We start from the raw sequence: 27,099 nt of genomic DNA on the forward strand, positions 1-27,099 counted from the left end.
TCTGGTTATCTAACACTTTCAGCACTAATGAAACTCCTAGCGTATGGAAACAAAACATGATAACGTGTTATAACAAGATCCTCTGCAACTCCCAACATTACAATTTTATTCCCATAACGAAAGAAGAAACATTACTATATGGAAGACCTCAGAGATCAAAAAGCGAGAAAGAAACAATTATCAAAAGTGTCATGACAGTAAGCTACAGGTATGCTGTGCACTTATATAATAGTCATAATAAGTAAAACAATTCAGAATTTGAGAGCTATGTACATTTTAATATATCTAATGTTGACCAACTTATCAGCATGGATTGGGGCAGAGGGGGGGGGGGGTTAAGTGCTCACTGCTTTGTCCCAATTATTCTAGTAACTTGTGGTCAATGAAAGTAAATATAGTAATACAGATAATAATAATATTCAGACAAAAATACTCCAATGGCCCAAAGAGATTGAACACATTATGGCACAAGTTTTGAATATTTTAGATATAAAAAATTGGGTGCTCATATAAAAACATAAAAACAAATACAAAAACTTGTATAATTGTGGTAAATCATAAATCACGAAACTGATGAGAATACTTTCCAAGTAAAATCAAGTATATCTCACAAAGTGACCCATATATCATCAAACTTTCTCTTGCCACTGGACATACTGCAAAATTGGCATAGAACTGTATTTTGAGAAACTGTGAGCAGGAAGACAAATGACAAGTGTTTCACTTTAAATGTGTGCGCAATAACATGACTATGTATCCATTGCATTCAACAATCCTCTTGAGGCAAATTTCAACAAATGCTGCTGTCTTAAATCTTCAACTTTTCAAACTCCTTATCAGTAAGAAGTTTCCAAGGATATCCCATGCACCTGGAAATTTCCTTCTGCAACAGTTCATATGACTGAGATTTCTTTTTCAAATCGGCATAATACTCATCAGACCATTCAAGAGTTTTCGGCCAATCAGTTTTCTTGAGAACTGCATTCTGCCGGACATAGAGCTTTTGCAACTTCTTTGCCTGTGAAGCCACCAGGAGCAGCGTCATGGATGAGATCCTCTCCCGAATTATGAGCATCCTCAGTTCAGGGCACTGTCTGACCAGCATCAGCACAAGGCCATCGCAGCGTTCGTGGAAGGATCTGGAGCCATGAGTTCTGGGCAGCCCCTTCTGGGCGTATAACCTCAATGTTTTTCGGTAATGGTCTGTGATCATCATGACTGCATCTGGGGTCATTTTCAGATATGGTGAATCATAGACGATGGAGGTCACGGGTGCGCGAGGTTGGAAAAGGATTTCCTCGCGCGTCCCACCACGTGCCTCAAGTCGCACCTGCAGGCGAGGAGACATCTGCTTGACCTCAAACCAAGTCTGGCTGTTTATGGGGGCCACACCATCTGTATGCCTGTCTTGTACAATATGAATGTCTGTCAGAGAAGTGCTGGCCAGCATGGCTATCACATCACTACTCAGGTGCTGTGGACTGATGATGAGCTTCTGTAAAGACATGAACATCCCTGCATAAAACATTGGGTATGATCCTTTGGTGCAATTCACTATTTCCAGAACCTTCAGAGTCTCTGCACAGTTTTCAAGAACGCTTTCTAAGAGCCCTGGCGCCTCTTTTTTGTCTAGTAGTAATTGATTCAGGGTCAATTCTTCCAGATTTTTCATGTTACCCAGCAACCTTTTCAACTCTTCCAGAATCTTCCCTCCAGTTCCGTGCACAGTTACGCCTGAGAAGCCGCGGTTTTCACAACCGAAGTTAAAATGAAAGCCATGGAGAAGTGGCATAGGATACTCCTCATAGAACTCCAAAAATGCTGACAACACTGTCATGAAGGCATACAAATTGTAATAGTCTGATATGGGTTTAATAGTTATCTTTTTGAAAAATTCCCCAACTCTATCCAAACACATCTTGGCTTTGTACTGGCTGAGGGTGTACATGTAGGAATTGCGATATGGGCGCATGCGTCTTCTTGTGAGGGTTCTCTCTCCCAGTACAAAATGCTCCCATACTTTAGATGAATAAAAGAGGTCATACCAATGGCGACAGACCATGGAGCAATAGTAGCGCTGTTTGTATGTCAGTTTGGAGTATACCTCCTCCAGTAGGACATCTGGTAGCTCTGACCAGCACATCTTCTCGTATTCTTCACCTGAGAATATCAACATGAAATAAAGAGCTGTTGAAACTGTTACATGCTCAGTATGTTATAATGAGAATTATGATTTTTTTTTTAAAGTGTCCAGATCAATTTTAATGGTATGGTTTCTGTGGAAACAAGTAAAAAAACTTAACAGTTATCCATTAAAACATTAACATGTGTCTTTTATGTCAATGGTAATAGTGACTTCCCTTTCTTTCTTATTTTGTAGAAACAACTCAAATAAATATCAACAGTAATTTGTTAAACACTTTGCGTTATCACTACAAATTGTGATGTCCATATTTTCTTCCCTTTGGAAATAACTTCAAGTCACAAACAATTTCATGCACACTGCTATTCATATACATATGTGCAACTATCATTCTATAAGTGTGAGCAATGTTATCTTGAACTTTATACCTGGACACAGAACTGTTCTGCTGGCATTGATTCAGTTATCTAATAGGCACACTGCTTGCCTTCTGTACAAAACTCCACACACTCAGGTATACAAGATAGGTTATAAAAACTTTCCCCAAGTTATTATTTGAATCATATTGCTCTTGGGTTATTTCGTGTATTGATTTTTTACCTTATATAAACAATCCATATTTCAGAAAATATTTATGAGGTTGTTTCAGTGGTTATGTCAAATTTTGGATCAAAGTTTCAGGACCACAAAAACAGTTATCATACAAGTTGATCATCAACTTTATTAAATTGTCATTGCATGAAAAATACACTGATGAACATACTAGTAACTACAATGACTGTTTATACTTTTTGTTAGCAAATTCTTTTTATCACTTCAATCAAACATTACAACATTTTCCTAGACAGATGTTTTAGATGAGCTTTACAGTAAGGCCGCATTCAGATACAGGTGTTTTTAGAAGGTGTGGAACATTTGACACACCACAGGGACTGTAATAAGATACAACCAAGTCAAAAATGTTTGGCATAAGTACATGTAAAGCAATCTAATTAAGGAGAATCGGCCTTTACAATCAAATATCAGGTAACATGTTAAGACACTGATGCACATTAACTGTTTCTCACTAACCTGTATGATGCGTCTTTCTAGGATAACAGTACACATCAAATGTGTCTCTTTCAAAACTATGCTTCTGTTTCTAATTAAATTCTATGCAAGATACACCTTGGAATTTCCTACTGGGCATTTCTTCTCATAAAATACAATGAAGATCATATATCTTCACATGATTCTGTACACCCAAAATTGTAAACAGAATTGTATATAGTTTATGCATGGCACTGCAGTAATTTGCATCAACCTTTTGCTTTGTACCTTGCTTTGTTTATCTGAAGCTGAAGGGAGCTTTCTTTTATATAGAGTGATTACTGCGCAGTAGCTGACTCTGTGCAAGGGCTCCCGAAGGGCAGCTATAAATAAACCAATGCATACATAGCCGTCATATAGATCTATAGAACAGATTCCGCACAGCCTTACCTGGACTGTAGAGCTAAAATAAATGTGGATAGTAAGTATAAGTACCATGCAGTCTGCCGACGATGGTACTGCTGGTAGTTTTGTGGTTAATTAAGCTACCAAATCTTACCCTGCTGCACCATCTCCACTGACTTACCTATTTATTCATCTTGACTGAACTTTTTTCTGTTATGAGTAACCGATCAGTGGTTTTATTTGCCAGCAAATATAAACCCCAAATTTTTGCAGATCGTCGTTTTTTTGTCAATGCAGAATCGCTGCGATTATACCCCTTTTCCCATTAGCGATTTAGTTGCAACGCCGATGAAAATAACACCATCATCTATCGGTGAACTAAAGCAGAATGATCCGTGGGCAACCACATTATGTTGCGGGTCATCTCTTCGCTTGTTTTCTTAGCGTTATCGACAACAAGTTATTCTCCTTTCTAGTCACGCCCATCTACACCAGAGGGCAGCATTGTAGTGGAAGCATTGAAGATGTTCTGGCAGAATTACCTCTCGGATGAAATCATTGCTGGGTTTGACAGATATAAAGTGAGTAAATTACGAAATTTAGTATATCATAGTCTTATGACTGCTTGGATCGCTATTCTGGATCCAAAATCATTGATGAAATTTGACTTGGGACAGTCAGTATCCTGCCGCCGCTGTTGCCGTTGGAATGCCGCCGCGATCGCGTGGTGGGTTTTTGTCTGTTGGATATAGCTGTGGAACTGTTTACCAAACCTTAGGTTTGTTGATAAGGGTATCGATTGTAAGCAAACAAGCTACACTGCAGCTCTGCTGTGATAAGTATATGAAAGTATGTTTGGATCAATCTTGTCGACTATAATTCACTATCACAGGCTATAATTTACTGCAGTTTTTAACTTGGTTTCCCACTGGACATTAGATTTGCTTTCATTTAAGTGGCTTCTCTAATTGTTATCATGATCAAGCCCATTTATGAATGAAGAAATCAGGCTTGGCTGCTGTTTTGATCAGTTAATGAATCCAAAGTCTACATACAAGTAAAGCAGGCCCTTAGCCAACAATTTCAAAGAAAGGGAGGGGTATCTTTTTCTGAAAAAAAATGACCTTTCACTGTGAAACCGTTCCTAGATCAATTTTGTCTAGAGCAGACCTTTTAAACATTTTCCGGCAATAAGAGTGGGGAGTTTGAGTCCCCCTAACCAAATAATCAAACTTGATTAACAATTATAAAAAGAGCTTATTGGTTGTTTTTTAAAATAACAGCTATGCTTTTCTTAGCTACGCATAACAGGGTGCCCACTTCAACTTTTTAAAACCATTCACAGATTTCTGCACAAAAACTCAAGTGTCAGATTCCACCAATCATTCAATACCAAGAGATTGTTAAGTGTTTTACTGAGCTTGTAGACAATGGTATACAGGCTGATCCAGCCTTGCTATGCTTGTGACAGTATGGGTTCGGCCAATGTCAGTTTCATGTTGAAGCCTATGGCATTTCATATGCTCATATGCATGTCTCTTGAGTCAGTGTGTTCTTTTTGTCTATTTTATATTTTCAGTAGCAGTTTTCTTGCTTTTTGGATCTGACACTGAGTTGATTTATCTTTTAAGTTTTACATGTGACAGAATGACCTTAAAAGTGGTAGAGTTTTTAAGAGTATAGAAGCAGTAAATAATATAATGTTTGATCCACCCTAGAAACAGTTACTAGTTTCACAAGGACTTGGAGTATTTTAACAACATTCTTCTTTTTATGTCCATATTTCTCCTTACTAGAAATGGAAAACCTCCATTCCCAGTATCCTTTCTTCTTGAATACTGTAACATTACTTACCTACATGTCACTAGTACATACTCATACTTTCAATACCTCCTTAATATTACGAGCCATTTGCCTCATACAATGTGTACCTGCATGATGAAGCATTGAAAAAAATTAAGTCATTTGACTCATTTGATACAACCTATTATATACCATAATTGCATAGTACTCATTTTGATTTGAGGCTGCTAACAGTGTATAGTACAAAAGCTCATACCATATCTGCCTTTAAAAGCCAAACCTGATAATACTTACCTGACAATATTATATTCCTCCATTTAGAGGGACAGTAACAGTGTATTGTATGTAAAGATGCAGTGACATATCAGGCTATATTTTGTCCTGTGATCAGGTAGCTAATAGTGAGAAGGGGCTTTGACATCAGTATTTAATTATGTAGGCTAAACAGCAGATAGTTTACCCACCTGTGAATTTGAAAAATCTCCTTTGTATATATAAATTCCATTGGGAAAACATGACACCTTCTTTGAAGTGTTATTGCTTTCTTTGTAATGTTATATGTATAGGCCACTTATGGGTCATAGGACATCCCTATTAAAATTGTCCAAAAATAGTTCTCTATATGTAAAGATGCTGCCAATAATAATAAAATAAAAATAAAAATAGGTTGGACTGAGAAATTGAAAAGAAAAAAGTGTGAGCCAAGTGCTTTTACTGAAAGCAGTGTGTTGTTAATCTGATGTTGAAATACATGTAAGTTGAGTTAGCTAGTGGTTCAGGATACAGATAGGAGGAAGATTGCTGGTATCTACACATGAACTCTGTGACTTTACAGCTGGAGTTGTTGCAGCATTTCTATACAGCTTATCGGTAGTGTTGCAGATAATGTTATGTTCTCACCTGCTTGTCCCTTGTGCTCAATCAGTACCTTCTTATCTCGCCTGGGAAATGGGCTGAAATTACTACTCGATTTACTTATATATCGTCCATTCACTTTTTAAATGCACTTATTTTGACAAATTGATTTCCATAAAAATGTTTTGTTGATTTTTTAGACAAGTAAAATCAAGTGTTTTATATATATATATATATTCTGTTTCCATCTAAAATTCGATTGAGGTTATTTGAGCATTTTAATTTTATTTATAATTTTTGCATGTAGGACAAGAAACTACTAATTCATGTAGGGCAGGAAACTAATGATCTTGTATATATTTTCAGTACAATGCAGTTGACACTAATCCTATTAGTAATTACCTCAGTCACCCATTTTGGAATTGGGTTGTAAAGGTAAGGTTCAGTTAGAGATGTAAATGTGAGAATAACAGTGAACTTATTGTTACACAACTGTTGATGTAAATTGGAAACTTCTATAACATATGGATATTGTTTGCATTTTATCAGGCTAAGGTGATGCATTTTTTTGTCCCCCTTATTACACATAATATATATTTTTAATAACATCCATATGCAACTTTGAAAATGATGACTATTGCTATTTTTTCACTTGTCTTTTTCAGCATCTCGTACCAAGATGGCTGGCTCCAAATTTGATGACATTACTTGGTTATCTCTTCTTCCTATTGAATGTGGCAGTAATGGCATATTACGACCCACATTTTTATGCTTCCAGCAGGAATCACCCTGATAATCCCCCAGTGCCTGACTGGGTGTGGTTGTTTTGTGCTATGTGTATTTTCCTGTCATACACACTAGGTAAGACTGGCTTCCCACTTGCCTTCATGGTGTGGATAGCCTGAGCTATATTTATTACCCTGTTGAATGCATTAGGTATGGTGGCCCACATTCTCCACTGACTGGTTGTGGATTGTCTAAGATATACATATTTTATTTTGACATGCATTTAGAGTAAGGCATGACTCTCTCCTAAGAACAACATAAGACCTAAGAATATCAGCTTAAAAAGAATTATTTCTACTGTGTCAAAATACTAAAGTACATCTGAACATAAAATATACAAGTGTAAATTAGTGCTTAAGCATAGCTTTATGATAAGAACAACATCAGTATGTACAGTGATCTTTTCGGTGATGCGATCTTTTCGATATTTTTAATACCTAATACAAGTACCTAATACAAGTAGCTAAAAGTGTGGTCTTGCCTTTAGTTGTCATTCTAATATTCAGAGCTCTTGCTGATTATTATGTTGCCTCTGTTTTTCAGATGGTTGTGATGGCAAACAAGCCAGGAGAACAGGTTCTAGTACTCCACTGGGAGAGCTGTTTGACCATGGCCTGGACAGCTCCATCACCCATGTCACACCTGTGGTCTTATACTCCATATTTGGGCAAGGGGAGTTTGGAATCTCTCCAATCAGAGTGTATTTTGCTATTTGGTGTGTGATGGCATGTTTCATCTTTTCCCATTGGGAGAAATATAATACTGGAGTTTTGTATCTTCCCTGGGGATATGATATAGGACAGCTGGTAAGTAAGATTTAAGCATATTATTGTTCAATTAGACATCACTGTAAAGCACTTGAGATAAAACTTGTATTGTAGCATGTGATAAGACACAGGTAGTTGTCTTTCATTAAAAAAGAATAAGCCGTTATGAGTACCTCAACTAAAAAATTGCCTTTCACTTTATTGTATTTTAACATACTTCAGTTGATATTCAAAATTTTTCAAGAAATGCATCTGAAAGGTATAATATTAGTGTTTAATATTCTCTTTTTCAGAGTATAATTTTGGCCATGACCATCACTTACTTCAGGACTTATTTATTCTGGAAATTTGCTATCACCATTCCATTTTTGAATAAAACTTTAGACTCTGGAGACCTTGCAGAAATCAGTCTGTATGGTAGGTTAACCATTACCTTTAACATCTTTACTAACTTCTGTATATGAAAAGACATGTAAGTCTATAACTATTCTTGGTATATATTCATAAAAGAATACTAATACTGATAATTCTAATTACAGTAAAATGATTATCTTAAGTTTGTGATTTCCCTCCAATTCTAACTTCTGTATATGAAAAGACATGTAAGGCTTTAACTCTTCTTGGTACATATAAAGAATACTAATAGTGAATATTCTAATTGCAGTAAAATGTTTATCTAAAAGTTTGTGATTTCCCAAAAATTCTAGGTATGAATTGACATTATCTGAAATTATACAAGTTTAGTTATTGGAAATTTTAAAATTCAGAGATTGGCAACAAGATTACCCTTGCTACTTATTATTAGATAGGTAATTTGACAAACCAGCTATTTTTGTTATAATATTAATTAAATGTATTTTTTTTTGCAGTTGGCTCTGGCATGTCCCTCCCTATATCACTGTATAACATATACCGGTAAGTCATCTTCAGTTTTGCATTTTTACAGTAGCAGATACTATAGAAATAATTTAAAGCTTCTTGTTACTAAGTATGATGTTTGTGTGAAAATTCTAGCATTGAGTCAAGGTAAGTCTATTTTATCAAAAAAAAAAAAAAATTATTATCCTTACTTATTCCAAGTTATTTGCATACTCATTTTTTATTATATATATTTCAGTTCTTATCGGGACCAAACGGGTAAAATGCGTTCACTATGGGAGGCCAACCGTCCCCTAGTTTGTACCACAATTCTATTTGTAAGCTATACAGTGTGGATTTGGAACTCCAAGTGTGCCGTACTAGATAATAACCCTAGGATATTTCTGTGGACAGTAGGGACTTCTTTTTCATATTTTACGGTAAGGGGCAGTTGATATATATCCTGAAATTCTGGTCTAGTGAACCAGCTTTTTGATTTTATAATCTCCAAATGTGATGTTTATCAGACGCTGACTGTCAACAGGAAGTTAACTGTAAATCTCAAGTACACATTCAGTCTTTCAGATTTAACAGCTCCAAATAAAGACCTTTGATATCAGTAATAAACCCACCTAACATTTATTATTGGTGCAGTTAACTTGAATCAAATGCCACTTACGTATAGACACAACAAGCATGCATGTATGCAGACATAGGGAAACTTTAGGTTTGACTGATCATGACCCCCTGAAAAACCAGAGGGCCGGCAAGATTTTTGATAATGCAGATCCTCTGGACAGGCAAGGTTTATATGGAAAAACAATACACAAAAACGAATCATATGTAAACGTTGACTTACTGACCTGCACAGAATGGGGAGGCCCTGCAGATTTCTTAAAGTACAGGTTCTCCAGACCTTCAGTACATCCAAGTTTTTTCCTACGTCTTATTTATGGAAATATGAGAATAAAGAAGTTGCTCCTCATCAATTCTAAAAGTCAGGCCATTGTTGATGGTAGCCTTGTTCCTTAAACTGATGTGACTCATTATGGTTGAAGTATTTGTTTGAAATTTTGTAGTTAAGTAGAGTTACTGTTGGTAGCTCTTGAGTCTCTTCTAGAAGATAGAACTGTAATAGTCCCACGTAAGAAAAATTGTGCACATTAGACCAAAATAAAGTTTAGAGCAAATGGTTATTTGTAATAAGTGTTTTACTTTGTTTGAAGAAATGAAGGCTCATTTTACCACCTCCCCCCCCCCCCCAAAAAAAAAAAAAAAAAAAAAAAAAAAAAAAACTACATTTACTACATACAACCTTACTACATACAGTCTAACACTAATAAGTAAATGATTCATTGCTATTAGATCTGCCATCTTCATATTCAATTTTATTTTCAAAATTTTATTTCCAGGTTCGGTTGATAATAAGCCAGATGAGTAACACGAGGTGTGAGGTTTTCCACTGGCTTCTAGTCCCAATCATCAGTGCAACCTGTGTGGTGGTTGTCTGTGATACAGCCCAGTATGAACTGTTCATATTATATGGGTTAAGTGGCCTGGTCACAACCGCCTGGCTACACATGGGCATGTGTGTTGTAAGTAATTCGAATGTGAATATGTTCATCAAGGTTGGACGCTTTAGTATTGTCAGTTTTTTTTTATTTCTTTTTACATGTGAATCTCGCTAAGCATATTGAAACTTTCTTCAAATCATATTGAGGATTTTATTTTTTGTTTCAATTAAATGAACTGTTATTCAATTTTTTTAATTAAAAATATGCATTTTGTCTATGTGTCCAGACTCATGGGACAACCTCAAACAAAGATTCTGTGAACTATTAACTATGTGCCCTTTTGTATAAAAGTAACTTGACTAACAACTGACTGTTAGAATATTGTTTATTTTAAGATAAACCACTTAATCGAATCAATTTTGTTTTACTGTAAAGAAAGTATTAACATTTGTTTCATGCACCTAGAATGCTTAGCAGCTTCCCCAATATTGTGATTTTCATTTCAGGTATGGCAGATGGCTGATCACTTTCAGATACATGTATTCTCATTATCCAAACCACAACAAAATAGCAAGAAGGAGTCATGAAGATATTGGAAAATAGGAAGCAAAAACTGAATTTGTATAGGAGTGATTTGCTGAATACTAGACATTTGGGTGTAAAATCTCTTCCTTGCTACATGAACCTCTTTAATTTGTTTGATAACAAAAATGGCTAGTGTTTATCTTCTTAGTGCATTTTGTTAAATCTACATGTACTTGTTGTGTGAAGATATTCTCCTTCTCTTACCATCCCTTTTCCTTTTTACTTCTTGTATACCAAAGATTATTGTACCTGAACTGTAAAATGTTAGACAAAAAATTATTTTTTAGTTTTCAAATCTAGCCCAAATGCTCATTTGAAATTAATGTCATACTTGCTGTTGATAGGATTTTTCACATTATTTACAACAGAAATGTGATTTTTGTCAAATCAGTATTATTTTGTTATCAAATTACTTCAAACTATTAATAGTTGTATTCTATATTTTATTATAATAATCAAAATTTTATGGCACAAACTGCAAACCCATTTTATTTGACAGTTGAATTTGATTAAAAAGTTAAATGTTCAAATAAAGAGTGAACACTGCTCCTCTTCTGTAGGCATATTCTGTGAAAGCTGGCATTTTTTACTTTGCACCTTTTCTGATTTAGAAATCTAATGGAATACCTTTTACAATATGCTGTAAATTTGATTGGTGATAAATTTAGTCTTTTTTCCTCTTTTTTGAACATACACTTAACTGCAAGACAAGTCTTTTGAAGAATTAAATACTGGTGGCAGTTTTGTCTTTTCTAGCTTGAACAATATCAAGGAATAGATGTATTCATAAAATAACCTTGTTAGACTCATAATTACAGTCTTTCAGTTTTATATGTTTTATTTGCCTGATAGTTGTCTGCATGCATTTTGAAGCTTCCATGTACAATATTACACCAGAGCAGGAAAAACACTTCACATAACTGAAAATTGGTCTTAATGTTAATTATGCTTACTGTTGCAGCAGAGTTAAATGTAAATATTTTTGTTCTTAGTAAATTCAGAAAAAGACATTAGTAAAAGGACCAGAGGGGTGTAAGCTGGCAAAAGACATGTCTGACTGTGTGTTGCATGTTTTTTGGTTTTATTAGGGCTTCTGTGATCTTAGGAAACCTGACATTGTAATTTTCTCAAACATAAATGTTTTGGGCCATGTTATGCCATTTACACTGCAAATTAACTGGTCTTCAATGGGTAAAGTATGGACCAACATGATTATATGAAGCAAAGGATGACATACACCTGTTTAAACTTATGTTGAAATTAGAAAAAAGTTGTATACATAGTGTGTCAGAGGTATTCAACTGATCCAGTTTGTTAGAATGCAGACTATGCCTGCAGTTACATTTTATAATATAAGTAATTAAAAAATGTTTTCTACTCCATTGTTATTGTTTTTAATAGTACAAACATATCTTTTAGATCTAATAACTTTATTTTGCTTGAAATTCTGATACTTCCACTTTTGTTTACAAAAATATATAAAAAATATTGTAAATTGTAGATGAATGAAATCCAATTCCACTATAACTTTTTAATCATAAAAAAACACCAGTAACTAAAAAGGACTAATTGGCACAATAATTTAGTCCACTAATTAATAGCACCAGTTCATGTATATCATGAAATTAAATGGTTTTCATTTTCTTTTTCATTTTTACTTAAAAGTAACAGCAAGCTGTGCTGCTTTACTATTTACACATTTATCATAAAAAAAAAAACCATTTGAATTTTTAATCAAGATTGTCAGGGAACATGCTGAAGTGGTTTAATAGCACACACTCCCTATCAGTCCAGATGCATTTTGAAAAATGTTATTGCACAACTTTATCCAATATAATTTATAACCCTGTTTACAAGCACCTTGAGTAAATCCATTTTAGATTAATATGATGACAACTGTTATTGCATAATGCAGTCAATAAAAAGGGGAGAACATTAATATTTGAACCAATAACTCCATCGTTCAACGTACAGTGGAAATACAGTATGTCATAGTATACATGTAATTACAGCACCATTTTCATCACATCAACTAATGATCTTACAAAATATCTTTAACATGCGTATTCCATTACCACTTCAGCTCTCAAGCAAGCCAGCTTTTGCATTTCACTCCTTCATATGTACATGCATTTTGATCAATAACTGCACATATGTTGAGATTTGGAAATAAAGAGGTATGACACTTGTGGCATATTACATACATTTCGTTTAAATAATACATTTCATTGGAGGGGTTTTTTTCCCAGCAGAGGGATACTAAAGTGAGGATTCCCTGAAGTGCATCATAACTTCAATATCTAGGAATCCATCTGCCCCCAGAATAATCTTGGCCACCTCTCTGTGATTCTTCCTTAGTACATTGATGCCATTTATGGAGTACAAGAACTGCCTCACCTGGAAAAATTATTTCACTTTTGTACTGTACTGTTCATTTTAAGTAAGGGGAACAGTGTCATTCACACAATGTTTTCAGTTCTTAAGTCTGAAAAGTGCTCGAAAGAGTTTTGTCTACTGTGGCCCAGTTGTATCAGAAGTACTGGTAGTTTAGTCCAACTGTAAATGAAATATTGTGCCTGTTCTGTCATGTTTAGTCTTTCAGAGGGAATACTTGCTTTATTTAAGTTTACTACTACAAATATACATGTGTCTTGAATTAAAACAGAACAAATGTAACTTAAGACCAATCACCTGTGACCAGGCTGAAGTTCTATTGTGAAAAAGGTTCCAGATGAACCAAATACCTTGATTCCTGCTGCAGCAGCTGGGCTTGCTGGATCAACAGTTTGGACGTATGTTGGACTCTCACCACGTATAACAAAACCATACCCAACAGAATCACTGCAAACCTACAGAAGACAAAAAGCACTTTTAATTAATGATTATGCAGAGGAGAGAGAGAGAGGGTGGAGTAGTTAAATCTACCATTTTGTTTAAAAGTCTGACTTTGTCATTGTTGTGCCTACACTAGATAAAGATTTGCCAAAAGGAACCTGTAAACAGTTCCCATGCTTTAGCAATGACAATGACTTTATTCTTATAAACAAAATGTTTTGTTGAGAACAATATGGTAGTTTGAATATACAGTACAAGTATATTAGAATATATAGGCAGATAAGTGAACAATGCAACCAAGAGACTTGACTTGAGATCACTTATGTATCAAAGATTTCCAACAGTTGGAACTCCTTGTCATTATTAGCAGATGATTAAATTAACAAATGAAAATTAAAACACTAGACACTAGCTGAATTTTAACCTTCTGGATATGATACCATCTTTCTCAGTGGATTAAAAAGAAATAAAACCAACCTACCCTAATACATCTTTTGACATATGGTGTGTTGGGAGCCTCTAACTCCTCTACAGTGACTCCAGTCAGTAGAACTGAACAAATAAGTACAAAATGACTGTCGAGAGAGAGAAAGAGGGGGGGGGGGCAAAAATTGTTTGAATGTATTCTTAATCCTTTACTTTCAACTTCCTTTTATTCTTTACTTCATCTTTAATATCAGAACAGATTTCTTAAGTTTTTGAGGGTTCTGTTAATTTGCACATGATATTAACCTGACTTTGGTTGTTCCGTGGCATCAGCATCTAAAGAAACACTATCATTTGAGCTTGATGATGCTTCTGATGTCTTATGATTTCTTTCAGGGCAGTAGAAATACTGAGTGAGGGATGTGTTGCTCCTGCTACTTCCTACAATATTGGTAAAATTTGGTCGAAATTTTTTTACAGATTTGCTCACTTTTGCTTTTTATAACACTTCTACTGCTATTCTTGCTGAAGTCAATTATTGAAGGCACAGTCAATATGTTATCAGCTTAATTGTGTGGCATGCCCCTTCACAAAGCAACAAGAACGACATAATGGACTAAAGTTTTTCTGACTTTACTCAAATACTTTAAGTTTTAAGGGGGTATGCCAGACAATTTAATTTGATTACAATTTAAGCTGATTACACTGACTGCATCTTAGCGAGAATCCCCGCTAAGATAGATTGACCATGCTAGTAAAGTAACTCCTATTCTGAACACAGCCATGCAGAAAACTGTACAACTTGATGTAGAAATAAAAAGGACAAACAATATATTATTTAAGTTTTCAGTGTCAACTCCATTTTGACAAAGTCAACTCTAGTTTATTTATAGTTACTCTCACAAACCGTAATGGCTTTTAAAGTAATTATCTTACCAATAGATGAAAACGACTCTCTTGAGGCAGACCTTTTGTTCTTCAATAAGTCAGTTAGAACTCCTCTCTGTCCAAAGTCATCTCTGAATTTATATAAAGTGTGCCCATCTCTAAAGTGGTAGTCATCAGTGACTGTAAAATCAATAAAGCATCAGAATTTTAAAGAAAAGGCAAGGTTCAGTTTCATGATTTACTAAAGCAAGGAGAGAAAATCTAAAGGGACATTCTACTTTTTTCAAAGACATTTTTACCCTTCAAAGACATTTTTACCCTTCAGCTTCAGTGCTGATACTTGCAAGGTTTTCCAAGCTGCCAAACTGCCATATCTGCACCTTTATCAATTAGCAAGCATACATGGAAATTTTAATTATAAGAAGCAGGCCAGTGCACTGGGTACAAACCTCAGAGTAAAACATTTTGATCAATCCTCATGTCCTCAACTACACAAATTACATTCCTTTTATTTTGTAAATATACAAACAGTAAGAATCACAAATCTTTTCAGTGCCATTTCCCCCTTTTTTCTTACTGTGTCTGAGTATCCCACTCTCCACCATGTCCCTGCAGAACAAAAATGCTTCCTCTCTGGTGGAGGCTTCATTCTGGTGTATCAGCCAGTCTACCAAGGTGGAGCCATAGAAAGCATCTGTGTACACCTGTCCTGTGTCTGTGACCACATGCTCCTGGGTTATCTCTGGCCATGTTACAAGTAATCTGGGTGCAAACATGTAAAGGTGTTAAATAAGTCATTCTCATAATGGTCATAATAAAAATTAACACAGTGCTGGATAATGTTATATATTCGTTTGATTCATTTTGAAGCTTTACATTTATTTTCTAATGATAATTTTAAATTACAGAAAAATAAATATTAATAAGTTGGTGAAAACAATTAATATTGACTTTTTACGTGTCACTTGCAGAACAGCAATATGCATATAAAAAAGGTTAAAGGGACAACAATTGTGGATGCAGGTGCTGTATACCTTACAAGCCTTTTAATGCTTCTTTAAAAATCTTCCACCAAATTAAAAATATTTCACTCAGTGCAATAATTCTTTGACTGACCCCAAACAACATTTGCTCATTATATCTTCAGAAACACCATCATAACATACTAGTAGATACTTATTGTAACACTACATGTACTAGTACATTGTACCAGTATGTCTGGTCTAGGGCAATGACCTGTAGATAGGGTACACCTTATCTGCTACAAGGCATTGGTCAAAGTTAGCCTGGTCGTGGACTGTATGCCTTTACACTTTGGCTTGTGTGCCTCACCTCTTATACAGACTGTATGCTCTTAGGTACAGAGCAGCTTCAGTATTCTGTGGAAATGAGTCATCGTCAACTCGGAATCTGTAGAACAACTTTTCATCTTTGAATTGATGATCATCACACACTACAATAGAAGATTAAAGGTGAAATATAAGAAATTTGCTCCTAAAATTATTATGTCTAAGTTTTATGCTTTCAATCTCTTCCCTCAATATACAAAAGTTGTCTCATTCATAATTTCACCCCCCCCCCCTGCACCCCCCACAATTCTTAAACTACAAAAGCAAAAGACCCTTATCTATGATACATATAATAGCAAATGTTTGAATTATGATATTCCAGTACATTGTGGGAGTTATCAATGCCTAACATCATGGGTACAATAAAAGTCATCCAGATATAATAATAGTCTATATTATCTATAATTTTGATATTCTAATACCATTATTCCAAAATAGAACCAAAAACTCTATTCACATAATTCAAGGTTGGTTATCAGGGTGACAGAAAGTCTGAACAAAGTATTCAGTATAACTTGTTGACCACAGTGCCTATGATAAACATTTGTCTATGTCATAATTTGAGCACTTTCACCTATGGCACATAAACATTATAAGCATGTATGAATAGTAGTGTACATTTTTGGGTGTTTCAAAATCCTTCTAAGTCAGAACTATCATGGTTATCAAAGAATAGCTGCTACAGTGGCATGTTCCGGGCCATATGTACACATGACCTACTGTATGAGTATGACCAGTATTTCTATTCTTATCTACACATACATATCAAAGTCACCTCCTATCAGCATTCAACCAGTGCTGAGAGTTATTTGTCTTGATATCTTAGATCAAGGCCAATATATATATATATATATCAGGCTTCATTACATATGATATTATCAAGAATAACTTATTTATTTACTTTTGGTGTCTCTTACTTCAATAAAACATATTTATAACACAAATTAAACCAAAAAGGTACAGTGTTTTAATCTTTGAATCACACTGCAAATAAATATATATATATTTTATTTTTCACTGCTTTTTATTCATAGAGCATTTATCTGTATGCCATTTCCCAATATTATACTTGATGTGATTAAGTATCTACAAAGTTTATCATGGTTAAGATTAAATTAGAAGTGTACTGGGTTACAATGGGGAACAGAGAAAAAATAATTTTATTTTGACATTTAATTAAAAAAATTAATAAAGTTTTGCAACTTAATTTATACTAATCAATCTAATATTTAATTAACCTTACTTTTTAAATACGGGATCTCATTGTTCATAACTGAATGCATACATCTTTTAGTGTGTAAGGCCACAGCAGAGGAAAAGTTTTTGTCCAAAATTACAAAGTGACAAAACCCCATTTAATGAAAATATCTTCATTAAAACACAGCAATAATTAATATTTTTTGGAATATAAAAATGGCAGCAACACACTCTTTTAAGGAACAATAGGATTCAGCTATCAAGTATGAGAGATAAATTTATATATGGACTTTATTACAACTAAAACAAACCACAATCTCTATTTCTCTTTATGCAAACTTCTAGCTGAGAAACAAACTCATTACCATGAATAAAACAACCAAATGAACAATATTTATGTATTGCTTAAATTACCTGTTATCATTCTATTTGTCACTTTACAAACTCATAAGTAAAGAAAAGATCAGAGGTAAAAAATTTTAAATAATTTTTTTCTAATTTTTAATTTTATATTTATATCTTTTATGTATATAGATATGTGAATTTCAATAAATATACAATATAAAAATATTCATTCCTATACATAATATGAAGTGACATTAAACACTTCAATGATGTCAAACCATACAGAATAACAAATATACCAATTTGACACAAAAGAAAGTATTATTTATAGTTGAGAAAAATAATCACCCATTATTCCTAATAAATATCAGATGTACATGTACCCACCATGATGCAGTACATAATGATCCTGAAGAATTCTCATAAGTAATACTGCAGTCTCTCTGTCCTGAACCCTGTGTGTGTCTATTAGCCACTGTACCAATTCTTTGCCAACAAAACATTTGCTGTAGTTTCTCAAATGATATCTTCTTGTTTGAATAATGTTGGGGTTTTCTTTATTCAGATCCTCTCTGAAAAAATAGATTTAGGGCAGTCTGTATAGTAATTCTGAACTTGGACCCATTATAATTGGACTCATTACAATTACAATTATGTATAATGGGTCTAAGCTCTGAATAATAAAACAAATGCACCCCAGTATAAACATGTATACTGGTAAAGGAAGTCTTCTACTAGTATACCAGTACTCAGTACCTTGAATAACAAATACGAGAGTCAGACAATGAAGTACTATTCATTTTACCACAGGCAATGTAGGTTCCTCTATATAAATGATGGACATTAAAATTAGAACACAAATTTCTTATAACCTACTTCCAAAAACCAAAGAAGGTTGTTTTGAACACTCCAAGAAGTGAACCTTGAACCCAATGACTTGGTTATAATCAGTTCCAAGTTTTTAAAAGGTTAAAAATGCCAATACGCACACAACATAAGCGATTTTTCTTTTCAAGGAGGTAGGTCTTACAGCTAGGGTACATATTCAAATGTCCGTAGAGGACTTATTAGACGTTCAGTACAGCTATTACTATGGTTAAACAGAAATACAGGTCAGATGTACAAAAAGATGGCACGTACTGGTGTAGCAATTTCATTCATTCATTCAAACAGTAATGGAAAATGACAAGTCTGTCGTTCCATCTAAAATATTTCTCCAAATAATGCCTCTTAAGATCACTTTACCTCAGTTGTTCTCCTATGATTATAACATCTCCAAATCTGAGGAAATTTGACTGGCTCTGGCGGGCACGTTCCATCGCCACACGTCGTTATCATAATTGTTTACAATATATGCAGAGTTGTTATTCGTCTTTTTCTTTGTTTTGAAGTATAACAAGTTGACAAGATCTTGAAATTATTAGACCATAAGAATATCAAAAGAACGTGTTAAATAAACTATTTTTTTATATTGAAATATAAGAGCTACTATATGGATAAAAAGATGAAAAATAAAACTTATTATATGCGAAAATGAATTGCATCTATTTCGAATAGCTCCATTTTCGTCCGCGGGAAAAATGGAGGTAGATGCTCCGGCAGATAGCACGGTGGACGCGTATTGCACAACAAGAATGCTGTCCAATGGAGACAGGTAGGTCAAAAGTTTACATTGAGGCGTTTTTATTGTTAACACAAGCACTTAAGCACCAAAGTGATAGCCTACGTTAAGGGCGGGGGGGGGGGGGGGGGGGGGGTTACTGCAAATTTTAAGCGTTGTTAACATAATTAACACCCGTAGTTAAAGCAAGATGCTGTACGTCTCAGCGTTTTCTTCTTCTACATTTAGGACTCTGGAAGACATCCATCAGATTATGGAGTTTGCAAAGTTAGACAGGGCTGAAGTTAACCCCACAGTACAATGTCTACATTTCTCCACACACATGGACAATACTTCTGTCAAACTTATGGAAGTTGATGAATCTTTGTTGGAGCATCTGGTGACTGGAGAAAGGTGACCAATATTATTTATATAATTGTTTGGTGTGCTTATTACTAATTACTGTTGAACAGTGAATCTTATATTTCATATGTAATATTTCTTTATTATCAATTATTTTTTCACTTTTCAGATTGACTATACGTGGCGACAAGACTGATAGTGCGGTAGTGTGTACAAATCGTAAAACATTTGAAATTAAAGAGGCAGAAACCTCAAACTCAGTCTTGATTTTGCCTGACCTTTTATTGCCAGAGAAATTGGGGGAAAAGGAGATAATCATAGAAAAAGAGGTGATTTAAATAAAATATTTTATTTTCATTTGTACCAGTAGTTGAATTTGTTGCTGTGTAGGGTTTGAACATTTTGATTCAATTTTCATGAAAGAAGTTCTCTTAGTTTTCATATATATTTCCTTTCAAAATCAACTATTCAATTGATCTTGTTTATTTTTGTAATCTTTGTTTTAGGTATCAGCTATACTCTACAATTACTTTGAGTTACGCCCCATTAAACCAAGACTGAAAAAAATGAAGGAATTATTGGAGGAGAATGTGTATAGTGGACCAGAATGTGAGGAAGATGAAAATCATCATGGAAGAAAGGTACATGTATTGTCAGCTATTTATGTTATATAATGTTGATACAGAACAGTGGAAATTCATCCATTCAGAGGTGAAAAAACAAACAAACAAAAAAAAACTCAAATTGAAATCTTTGCTAGAGTTATCATATGTTGATTTTTATGACATGCATCTGGATAGTAACAAGTCTTTGGTGTATATTGCTCCCAGTAGTGGGAAGTGCTCATCATGGTCAAGTAAAGACTAAACACTAGGCTTTTTTCTCTTTGAGAAGAGTGCTAAATAAAGGTGTTATGTACATATATATTTTTATGTTATAGTATTCTTATGCTGATTTAAAAGAGTTAGTACAAGCAAGTGAAGGAGAAATCCAGGAAGGCCTCAAAGCTCTACAGGCTGTAGAAATAGATGGTAGGTATTATTGGATTAGATATGAAAGCATTTGAAATATTCTTCCTTCCAGCACTGTATAAAACTCCACCCCCATCTTCATTTATATATATTATTTCTGTTTGATATAATTGTAATACTACAATATACTATTTGGAGCAAAGATGTTTTAGGTACATGGCATTTCCTTGTTTAAATATTTCATATCAAATTTTGCATATTACTGACCGTTTTCTTTAAATGTGGCAAATTAATTTTCAGATGATCAAAAATATAAAAATGGTTTATTTAATGTGGAGTGTTTAAATTTCCAGGTTACATTAGGATGTTAGACTTTGATTACTTACAAAAAGTACTAAGTAGCATCGCTGGCCTGGTGGAGGAGAACGACTGGACAACTGACCACTTGCCCCTGAGGACATGCCTGGAGGAGCTACAAGATCTCTATGACAGGTGAAGAGAGGCATTAACTATTAAATGATAAGTTGGATCTTTTTCTCCATGTTATCAATTGTATTGATTTATAATAGATGACATTAAAAGATATGGCCACTGAAGAAAAATAAGCAATGCCCTGCATTTGAGGATCAAACTGCTTTCTTTTCAGACACATCATAATCCATGTCCTTGATTGCTATGGAACAAAATCTGATCCTGGTGGAGGGAAAAATATGGGTGTGTTTTTTGTGCTTTTGTTTAGTCTACTTAATGAATTGGCATCCTTTACTCACTCTGTGCTACTTGGCTCATATTTAAAAAAAATTGAATTTAAGATCATTGAGATTTTGTATTATTGTGCGATATTCAAAGTTAATATTGTCTAAATGAGCTGATTTAAATAATATTATGTAATAATGATTAAAGATTCTTCATACTAAATTTAATTAACAATTTCAGAAGCTGATTCTGCAGATGTGGAATATGCATTATGTGAAAGCAAAATCTGTAGATTTTATGCAGAAATTTTGCTACGTGCATCAGAAAAGGTAACTGTCCTTACAGTTCTAGTGACAAAAACTTCAAATTCTAGCGTGTAAAAAGTCCGATGAGTAAATTGTTGCAGTCTGCCTAAGGCAACAAATTATTATTTTTTATGTGTAACTGTTCTTTATACTCAATTCTTTTCAGTTTAACCTCCAGGAATTTTTATTGACATGGCAGGAAAGTGTACCAGTGGGAATGAAAACGGATTCCTGTCAGCTTGAGGTATGGATCTAAATGTATAGATCAACAGTTAACATATTTGAAATAGTGTTTCAGTCTGTCCTTTTATTAGAAAATCCAACAGTTGAACTTTGGCAGATATTTTTACCAACAGTAGAAACCTGCTTACTGGCAATTCAGTGAGATTCTCTTAATTTTAAAAAATTACGTAAGAATGAATTCAAATATTTAATAATATTAAACATCCTGAACTGCTATAGTGTTGTAAATATGTTACAATAAGATGTCTTTGTAACATTAGTTTGAACTTTTCTTTTAGGGACTTGCCTTGATAGATAAGACGAGTAGACCTGAAGTGATTATCTATTTCCCAGTGGAAGAATTACCTGAAGATATAGAAGCCAGGTATTGTTTTATTACATTATCTTAATAGAATAAGTTCTGAAAAAATTTAATATTTTCCATTGATGTGATCGCTGATTTTGTAACCAATCAGAGAAATTTACACAGGCTGTTCCTCCATCAATACCTCTTTTCTTAGATCAGCAAAACAATATATATTTTCCTTGGCCAAAGTTAATTGTTGTGTGTTATTTTAATAGGGATGCCTGTACTTTGATCCTTAAATTTTATGTCTGGAACAAATATGAAAGGGCTTCAAATAATTTTTTTGGCATGATGTAAGTGTAATGGTATACAATTACAGACCTAATAAAAGTTTGATCAGCCTTCACACTCAAGGATATATGATTGTATTCTGTTTGAATTACTTGATGAATATAAGTATATGTTTTATTCTATTTAGCCCATCTTGAATATTTATCTAATATTTCATTAAATCAATGTTATCTTACCTACAGGTTTAATGCCTTGTTCAGAGTAAGAGAAAAATGGACAAAGGAGGAAATTACGCCATACATAAAGTAAGTCCTTTTATGATGAGGCAACGTTTGGATATTGTCTAACATTGATCCTTCATATAAGGATGTGGTTGGAACATCTGGAAATTGGCTAGAATAAAAATGAACTGAACATAAGAAAAATTACCAGGTTTCAATTGTTGTGTGTTTTAGACATTTCAATTGGTCTTTAGACTCTTTACCATCTGACAAGGAATATTGTCTCAATAGTCATATTTGTTCATTATTATTATTATTATTATTATTATTTTCAGGGATGTGGCAACAGAAAAGATGGGGACTGGTGCTCTTCTCATGAAATATGCCAGAGCGTCCACATCAAATGGAGTCAAAGTATACAATTCAAAGAAGGCAGTCACTTGAGAGGCAGACCAGTATGTGATATTCACTGGGCTTTTACTATTTCAATTTGAAGATCAAGAAATTGGTTCAAAATTATATCTGAAACTTTTTACTTATTTCATAAACAGGATAAGGCTTAACCTTTGTGGAAGTTTGAAGTATATCCATCAAAACACTGATGCAGTTGGGTATGTTGAGATTTTACTAGTGACAAAGCCATCTGAACATTAAAACATTCTCCAGTGTTTATGTGTCTGGATAAGCAGAAGCCAGAATTTTCTTATTGGTTATGTATGACACGTCATAGGTTGTAACTCTCAGGTAGTTGCCGTTGATTCTCATCTCGCAGGGCTGGTCTGGCCGGGTGAGGAAGCACACGGTGTACAAGGCCATCTCAAACTCTGGACTAGTGCCCACAAACATACTGCCAGCTGCCTTCATCGTATTAAGCCATTTGTACTGGAGTTTGATCTGCTCCAGCTGCAAGACATTGTGAAAGCATTTGAACATGTACACATCATCTATTTAATTTATGAAAAATGATTCCATACATATTTATTTCAATAGTTAGAAGGTTGTGAAACTGTATATCAAAAGCAGTTTATCAGGTTTCTGACGTGCAAATGGCACCTAAAAAGCTGCTATATTTGCTAAAAATGATAAACGGAAAAAACGTACAGATCATAAAGGCATTTTAAAAAATAGTATTCCAATTATTTTACCTGTCTTTGAACAAAATATCCGTAGTAATTAAGCTGGCCTGCTTTCTCCTGCAGGTAAAACTGGATCCAGTTGTGAAGTCCCGTTACAGCGTTGTTTTTTATCTCTCCCACAAACACGTGCTCAAACCCACTAGTGTCCTGCCTTCCCTGGGCCCGGGAGTAGGCCGTGAACCAGATGCTACGTAGTTGACCCTTGAAGCCTGTAGCACTGGAACTACTATATCCTGAAAAAAAATTCGCAGTTTGTCTTTAAGTCTCGCCCTCTCTCTCTCTCTCTCTCTCTCTCATTTATTAATTTTAATCTATTTGCTAATTAGCAAATTAGATTATCTTTCTAGGATAAAAACATTTTAATGAAACGTTTGTGATCTAAGAAAAGGAGGTGACTGCAAATAAACTTTCATTTTCAGAATTTTACATTAAAAAATCCACCACCATCTTTCATCTGGATAATTCAAACTTGATTAGATTACCCTTTGTTTGCAAAAACTTCCATGCCTCCTGCATAACTGTGGTTTTGAGCACTTCGTCTAGGAACGCTTCATTTTCCCGTTGCTCAGTGGAAGAAACGGACTCTGTTCTGCCAGTCTGTGCTATGTAGTTGTTTAACAAGGCGATGAACTTAGCATACGTTGGCTTGGCAAAAAGTTTCTTTTCATCAAGAGATGAAAATAGCCTGTAAAATAATGAATCGAAATGAAATGTGAAAATCCTCTACAATTATATAAATAATGAATATAAAAGAATTGAACACATATCATATAAATCACGTCTGCGTACTGGAAGAGGAAAGGGACTCCAGTGTTTTGTTTTCGAAACCAATTTTTCATCAAGATTGACTTTTTGCTTTTACCTTGTTTTTTGGGGTGCATTAAGAAGTGCAGCATGCCCAAATGTTAAGAATTACGAAGCACCTTTGAGCGAAAACTGCACTATATGTGAACTCCTTGCAATTGAATCTGCTGGAGGGAGAATTCATGTTGTCTTTTAAGATAATCAATTAAAAATAGATAAACGGATCTCTTTTCTAACTAGGCTAATATTCACTGATGACGCATGGCATGGTTTCTTTGTTGAAGTTCATTTTCCAGCATAAATATGAATGGTCAGAAAGGAATTATCAACGTGTCGGTAGCACCTGCTGCCGATGCTCGGTTATATTGCAGGCGCCATCTTACTTTTCCATTACAAACGCAAACTTAATTGATCTCGTCGGCACTAAATGCCGACTTATACACCAAATATACTACAAACTGGTAAACTTTCCCAGCAATGTTAGAACTACTAACTTGCTGCTTGCAAGGTCAGTACGGCTGTTGTAGCTGGTGATCTTTCTCTGAAGGTTTAATCTGAAGTCTCTGTCTTCAATGGCTGCGTTGCTGTCACTGTTCCATAATGTTGTGGCTATCGTCGACAGATCGTTGTCACTGATGACCTGTGCACTCTTCACACCTGGAAATTAACGATTGATGAAAAGACTAACGAAAACGCTATCATAAGTTGCAGTAAGTGGGCTATACTAACAGTGTTACTTATTTTTTTCTTTCCGGCGCGCTATAAATAACGTAAGTTGTATTTTGTGTTATTTTGGTGTAAAATAGTTATTACACCAAAATAACACAAAATATTACACCTTATATTTTCTTTAGTAAGTTTCATTGTTGTCACTTTTAAGATATTAAACAATAACTTACCACACCACGTCAGCAAAAGCACGCCAAGCAGACGTATACCCATTATAATTGCGTGCTCGGATGAAGACTCAAACTGTAGACACGCAGTCCCGGGCACGTATGTGAGCCTTCGACCTGTATCTTGCTCTCTGTATCTTATCAGATACGTCTCGACCTCTAGCTCGCGTTGACAAGTTGTTGAATCTGTCGTATCATGCCGCTGTCACTATTATATCACTGTTTTGACAAGGTTGTTTCATTTTTCTAGCGTGACTAAGATGAGCACGTGTCCATCGCTCCAACGTGATTCATAATCATGAGTGGTTACAAAACTCGAAAAAATGTTCATGACAGCTTTTTAACGCTCATTTGCATTATTTTTTAATCCAAGAAAGCATTTTAAAATAACACGACCTGCTAGCATAACATCTGCCGATGTCAATGACTGAGACATTCCTTATTGAATGTTGAGGTCTTTTTTTCTATTGTTCTCTTGGCTCTCAAAATGTGAAATTTCGAAGAATCTTGGATAGTTGGCGTGGGAAAAACAAACAAAATTTCCCAACGACATCGCCCTTTTATTTTTTAGCAATCAACGATTATCTTTCTCGTTAGATATTCAAAATACCCTATCATTACACGTATTTATTTCGACAAAAACATGCATTTCTTTAACAGACAGTAACTTGATTCCCTTTAAGCCAAAAACATCGACTTATAAGAAAAATGAAGGTTGTTTCAGTTTTTTATTGTTTTTTTATTTCTAGTTTTTATTCTTATTTCTATTTTTGTTTGAATTGTTATCACAATCACGTGGTGGGAAGCCATTTAAGAGAAGTTAAAATGGCGTCTAAACGATTTCTAGCGATACGGGGATTCTGAAATAAACTCCTCCGTCAGTGAAGCTTTCTAAAAGACCTGAGATATTTGCCCCCTTTGAAGATAAAAACTAAAATCGTATAGAAATTATCTATAAAAATCCAAATGTCGCGATATTTATTTTGTCATCACTTTTGTTTTCAGTTGACAGGGAGATAACGTTGTCATGTATTTATGACTATTTTCGTTCTATTAGTTATGACGAGGAATGGATTTGATGATTTACTTACAAGGGATGCTGACATGTTTTATTGCGAGATAGAAATCATCGATCTTGCTTATCTGAGTTTCATTATTGTTTGCAATTGTTTTTAATCTGCATAACAAATCGAAGACCCTCTCCAATTGAATTATCGCAGTTTCTTACTGCAGTATGTCATAGGGCATGAGCCTAGGAAAACCAATTTTTTATAAAAATTATTTGAAAATAATTAGAATGGACATTTAGCTATATTGGTGAAATTATTCTCAATTCTGTATACAAAGGACGCGAGTGAACAAGGTTGGACCCCTTGTCCCTTTATTCAGGCGATTCCATCTGCCATTTTTACTCTTTTTTATTGTATCTTAATTTTCCATCTCTTAAATATATATTCATGCGACAACTTGAGCGTATAGTCCCTTGTCTTGAGTAACTGATT

At 34.5% G+C, this 27,099-nt stretch overlaps 5 protein-coding genes across 9 annotated transcripts; 2 read left to right on the top strand and 3 right to left on the bottom strand.

Annotated features, from left to right (window-relative positions):
- Nucleotides 1–83: 83 nt before the first annotated feature.
- LOC106171183 (uncharacterized) lies at nucleotides 84–4,029 on the bottom strand. Of its 2 annotated transcripts, XM_013551391.2 has the most exons (3): nucleotides 3,759–4,029; nucleotides 3,215–3,555; nucleotides 84–2,160 (listed from the first exon to the last, which is right to left on the bottom strand). In XM_013551391.2, the coding sequence occupies exon 3, from the start codon at nucleotides 2,141–2,143 to the stop codon at nucleotides 809–811; it is 1,335 nt and encodes a 444-aa protein (XP_013406845.2). In that variant the 5' UTR covers nucleotides 2,144–2,160; nucleotides 3,215–3,555; nucleotides 3,759–4,029; the 3' UTR covers nucleotides 84–808. The 2 variants fall into 2 exon arrangements, with proteins under 2 accessions (XP_013406845.2, XP_013406844.2); XM_013551390.2 differs by lacking the exon at nucleotides 3,215–3,555.
- Nucleotides 4,030–4,053: 24 nt separating this feature from the next.
- LOC106163612 (ethanolaminephosphotransferase 1) lies at nucleotides 4,054–12,122 on the top strand. 3 transcript variants are annotated; one of them, XM_087004770.1, is made up of 10 exons: nucleotides 4,054–4,158; nucleotides 6,602–6,670; nucleotides 6,901–7,096; nucleotides 7,565–7,827; nucleotides 8,082–8,205; nucleotides 8,658–8,703; nucleotides 8,906–9,086; nucleotides 10,059–10,241; nucleotides 10,667–10,777; nucleotides 10,811–12,122. In XM_087004770.1, exons 1-9 carry the CDS (start codon nucleotides 4,102–4,104, stop codon nucleotides 10,745–10,747), a joined length of 1,200 nt encoding a protein of 399 aa, XP_086860896.1. In that variant the 5' UTR covers nucleotides 4,054–4,101; the 3' UTR covers nucleotides 10,748–10,777; nucleotides 10,811–12,122. The 3 variants fall into 3 exon arrangements, with proteins under 3 accessions (XP_086860896.1, XP_013396711.2, XP_013396712.2); XM_013541257.2 differs by having other exon boundaries at nucleotides 10,667–12,122; XM_013541258.2 differs by lacking the exon at nucleotides 4,054–4,158 and adding an exon at nucleotides 4,281–4,355 and having other exon boundaries at nucleotides 10,667–12,122.
- On the bottom strand, nucleotides 11,566–19,206 carry LOC106171141 (DEP domain-containing mTOR-interacting protein-like). 2 transcript variants are annotated; one of them, XM_087004779.1, is made up of 9 exons: nucleotides 19,031–19,206; nucleotides 18,173–18,357; nucleotides 16,227–16,347; nucleotides 15,472–15,656; nucleotides 14,943–15,074; nucleotides 14,313–14,447; nucleotides 14,062–14,132; nucleotides 13,490–13,594; nucleotides 11,566–13,142 (listed from the first exon to the last, which is right to left on the bottom strand). In XM_087004779.1, exons 1-9 carry the CDS (start codon nucleotides 19,102–19,104, stop codon nucleotides 13,005–13,007), a joined length of 1,146 nt encoding a protein of 381 aa, XP_086860905.1. In that variant the 5' UTR covers nucleotides 19,105–19,206; the 3' UTR covers nucleotides 11,566–13,004. The 2 variants fall into 2 exon arrangements, with proteins under 2 accessions (XP_086860905.1, XP_086860913.1); XM_087004787.1 differs by lacking the exon at nucleotides 19,031–19,206 and adding an exon at nucleotides 18,662–18,798.
- Nucleotides 19,207–19,301: 95 nt separating this feature from the next.
- On the top strand, nucleotides 19,302–23,891 carry LOC106163620 (sister chromatid cohesion protein DCC1). Its single transcript, XM_013541266.2, has 12 exons — nucleotides 19,302–19,439; nucleotides 19,635–19,799; nucleotides 19,918–20,077; nucleotides 20,255–20,389; nucleotides 20,689–20,779; nucleotides 21,073–21,211; nucleotides 21,366–21,433; nucleotides 21,656–21,744; nucleotides 21,887–21,964; nucleotides 22,242–22,327; nucleotides 22,783–22,845; nucleotides 23,097–23,891. Exons 1-12 carry the CDS (start codon nucleotides 19,366–19,368, stop codon nucleotides 23,203–23,205), a joined length of 1,257 nt encoding a protein of 418 aa, XP_013396720.2. The 5' UTR covers nucleotides 19,302–19,365; the 3' UTR covers nucleotides 23,206–23,891.
- LOC106163621 (uridylate-specific endoribonuclease C) lies at nucleotides 23,058–25,851 on the bottom strand. The gene is made up of 5 exons (XM_013541268.3): nucleotides 25,601–25,851; nucleotides 25,196–25,358; nucleotides 24,380–24,582; nucleotides 23,907–24,130; nucleotides 23,058–23,664 (listed from the first exon to the last, which is right to left on the bottom strand). Exons 1-5 carry the CDS (start codon nucleotides 25,641–25,643, stop codon nucleotides 23,431–23,433), a joined length of 867 nt encoding a protein of 288 aa, XP_013396722.2. The 5' UTR covers nucleotides 25,644–25,851; the 3' UTR covers nucleotides 23,058–23,430.
- Between the last annotated feature and the right edge of the window lie 1,248 nt (nucleotides 25,852–27,099).

Source organism: Lingula anatina, chromosome 1 (assembly GCF_051362555.1).
Source record: "Lingula anatina isolate TDL-2025a chromosome 1, LinAna3.0, whole genome shotgun sequence".
Classification (NCBI taxonomy): Eukaryota; Metazoa; Brachiopoda; class Lingulata; order Lingulida; family Lingulidae; genus Lingula; species Lingula anatina.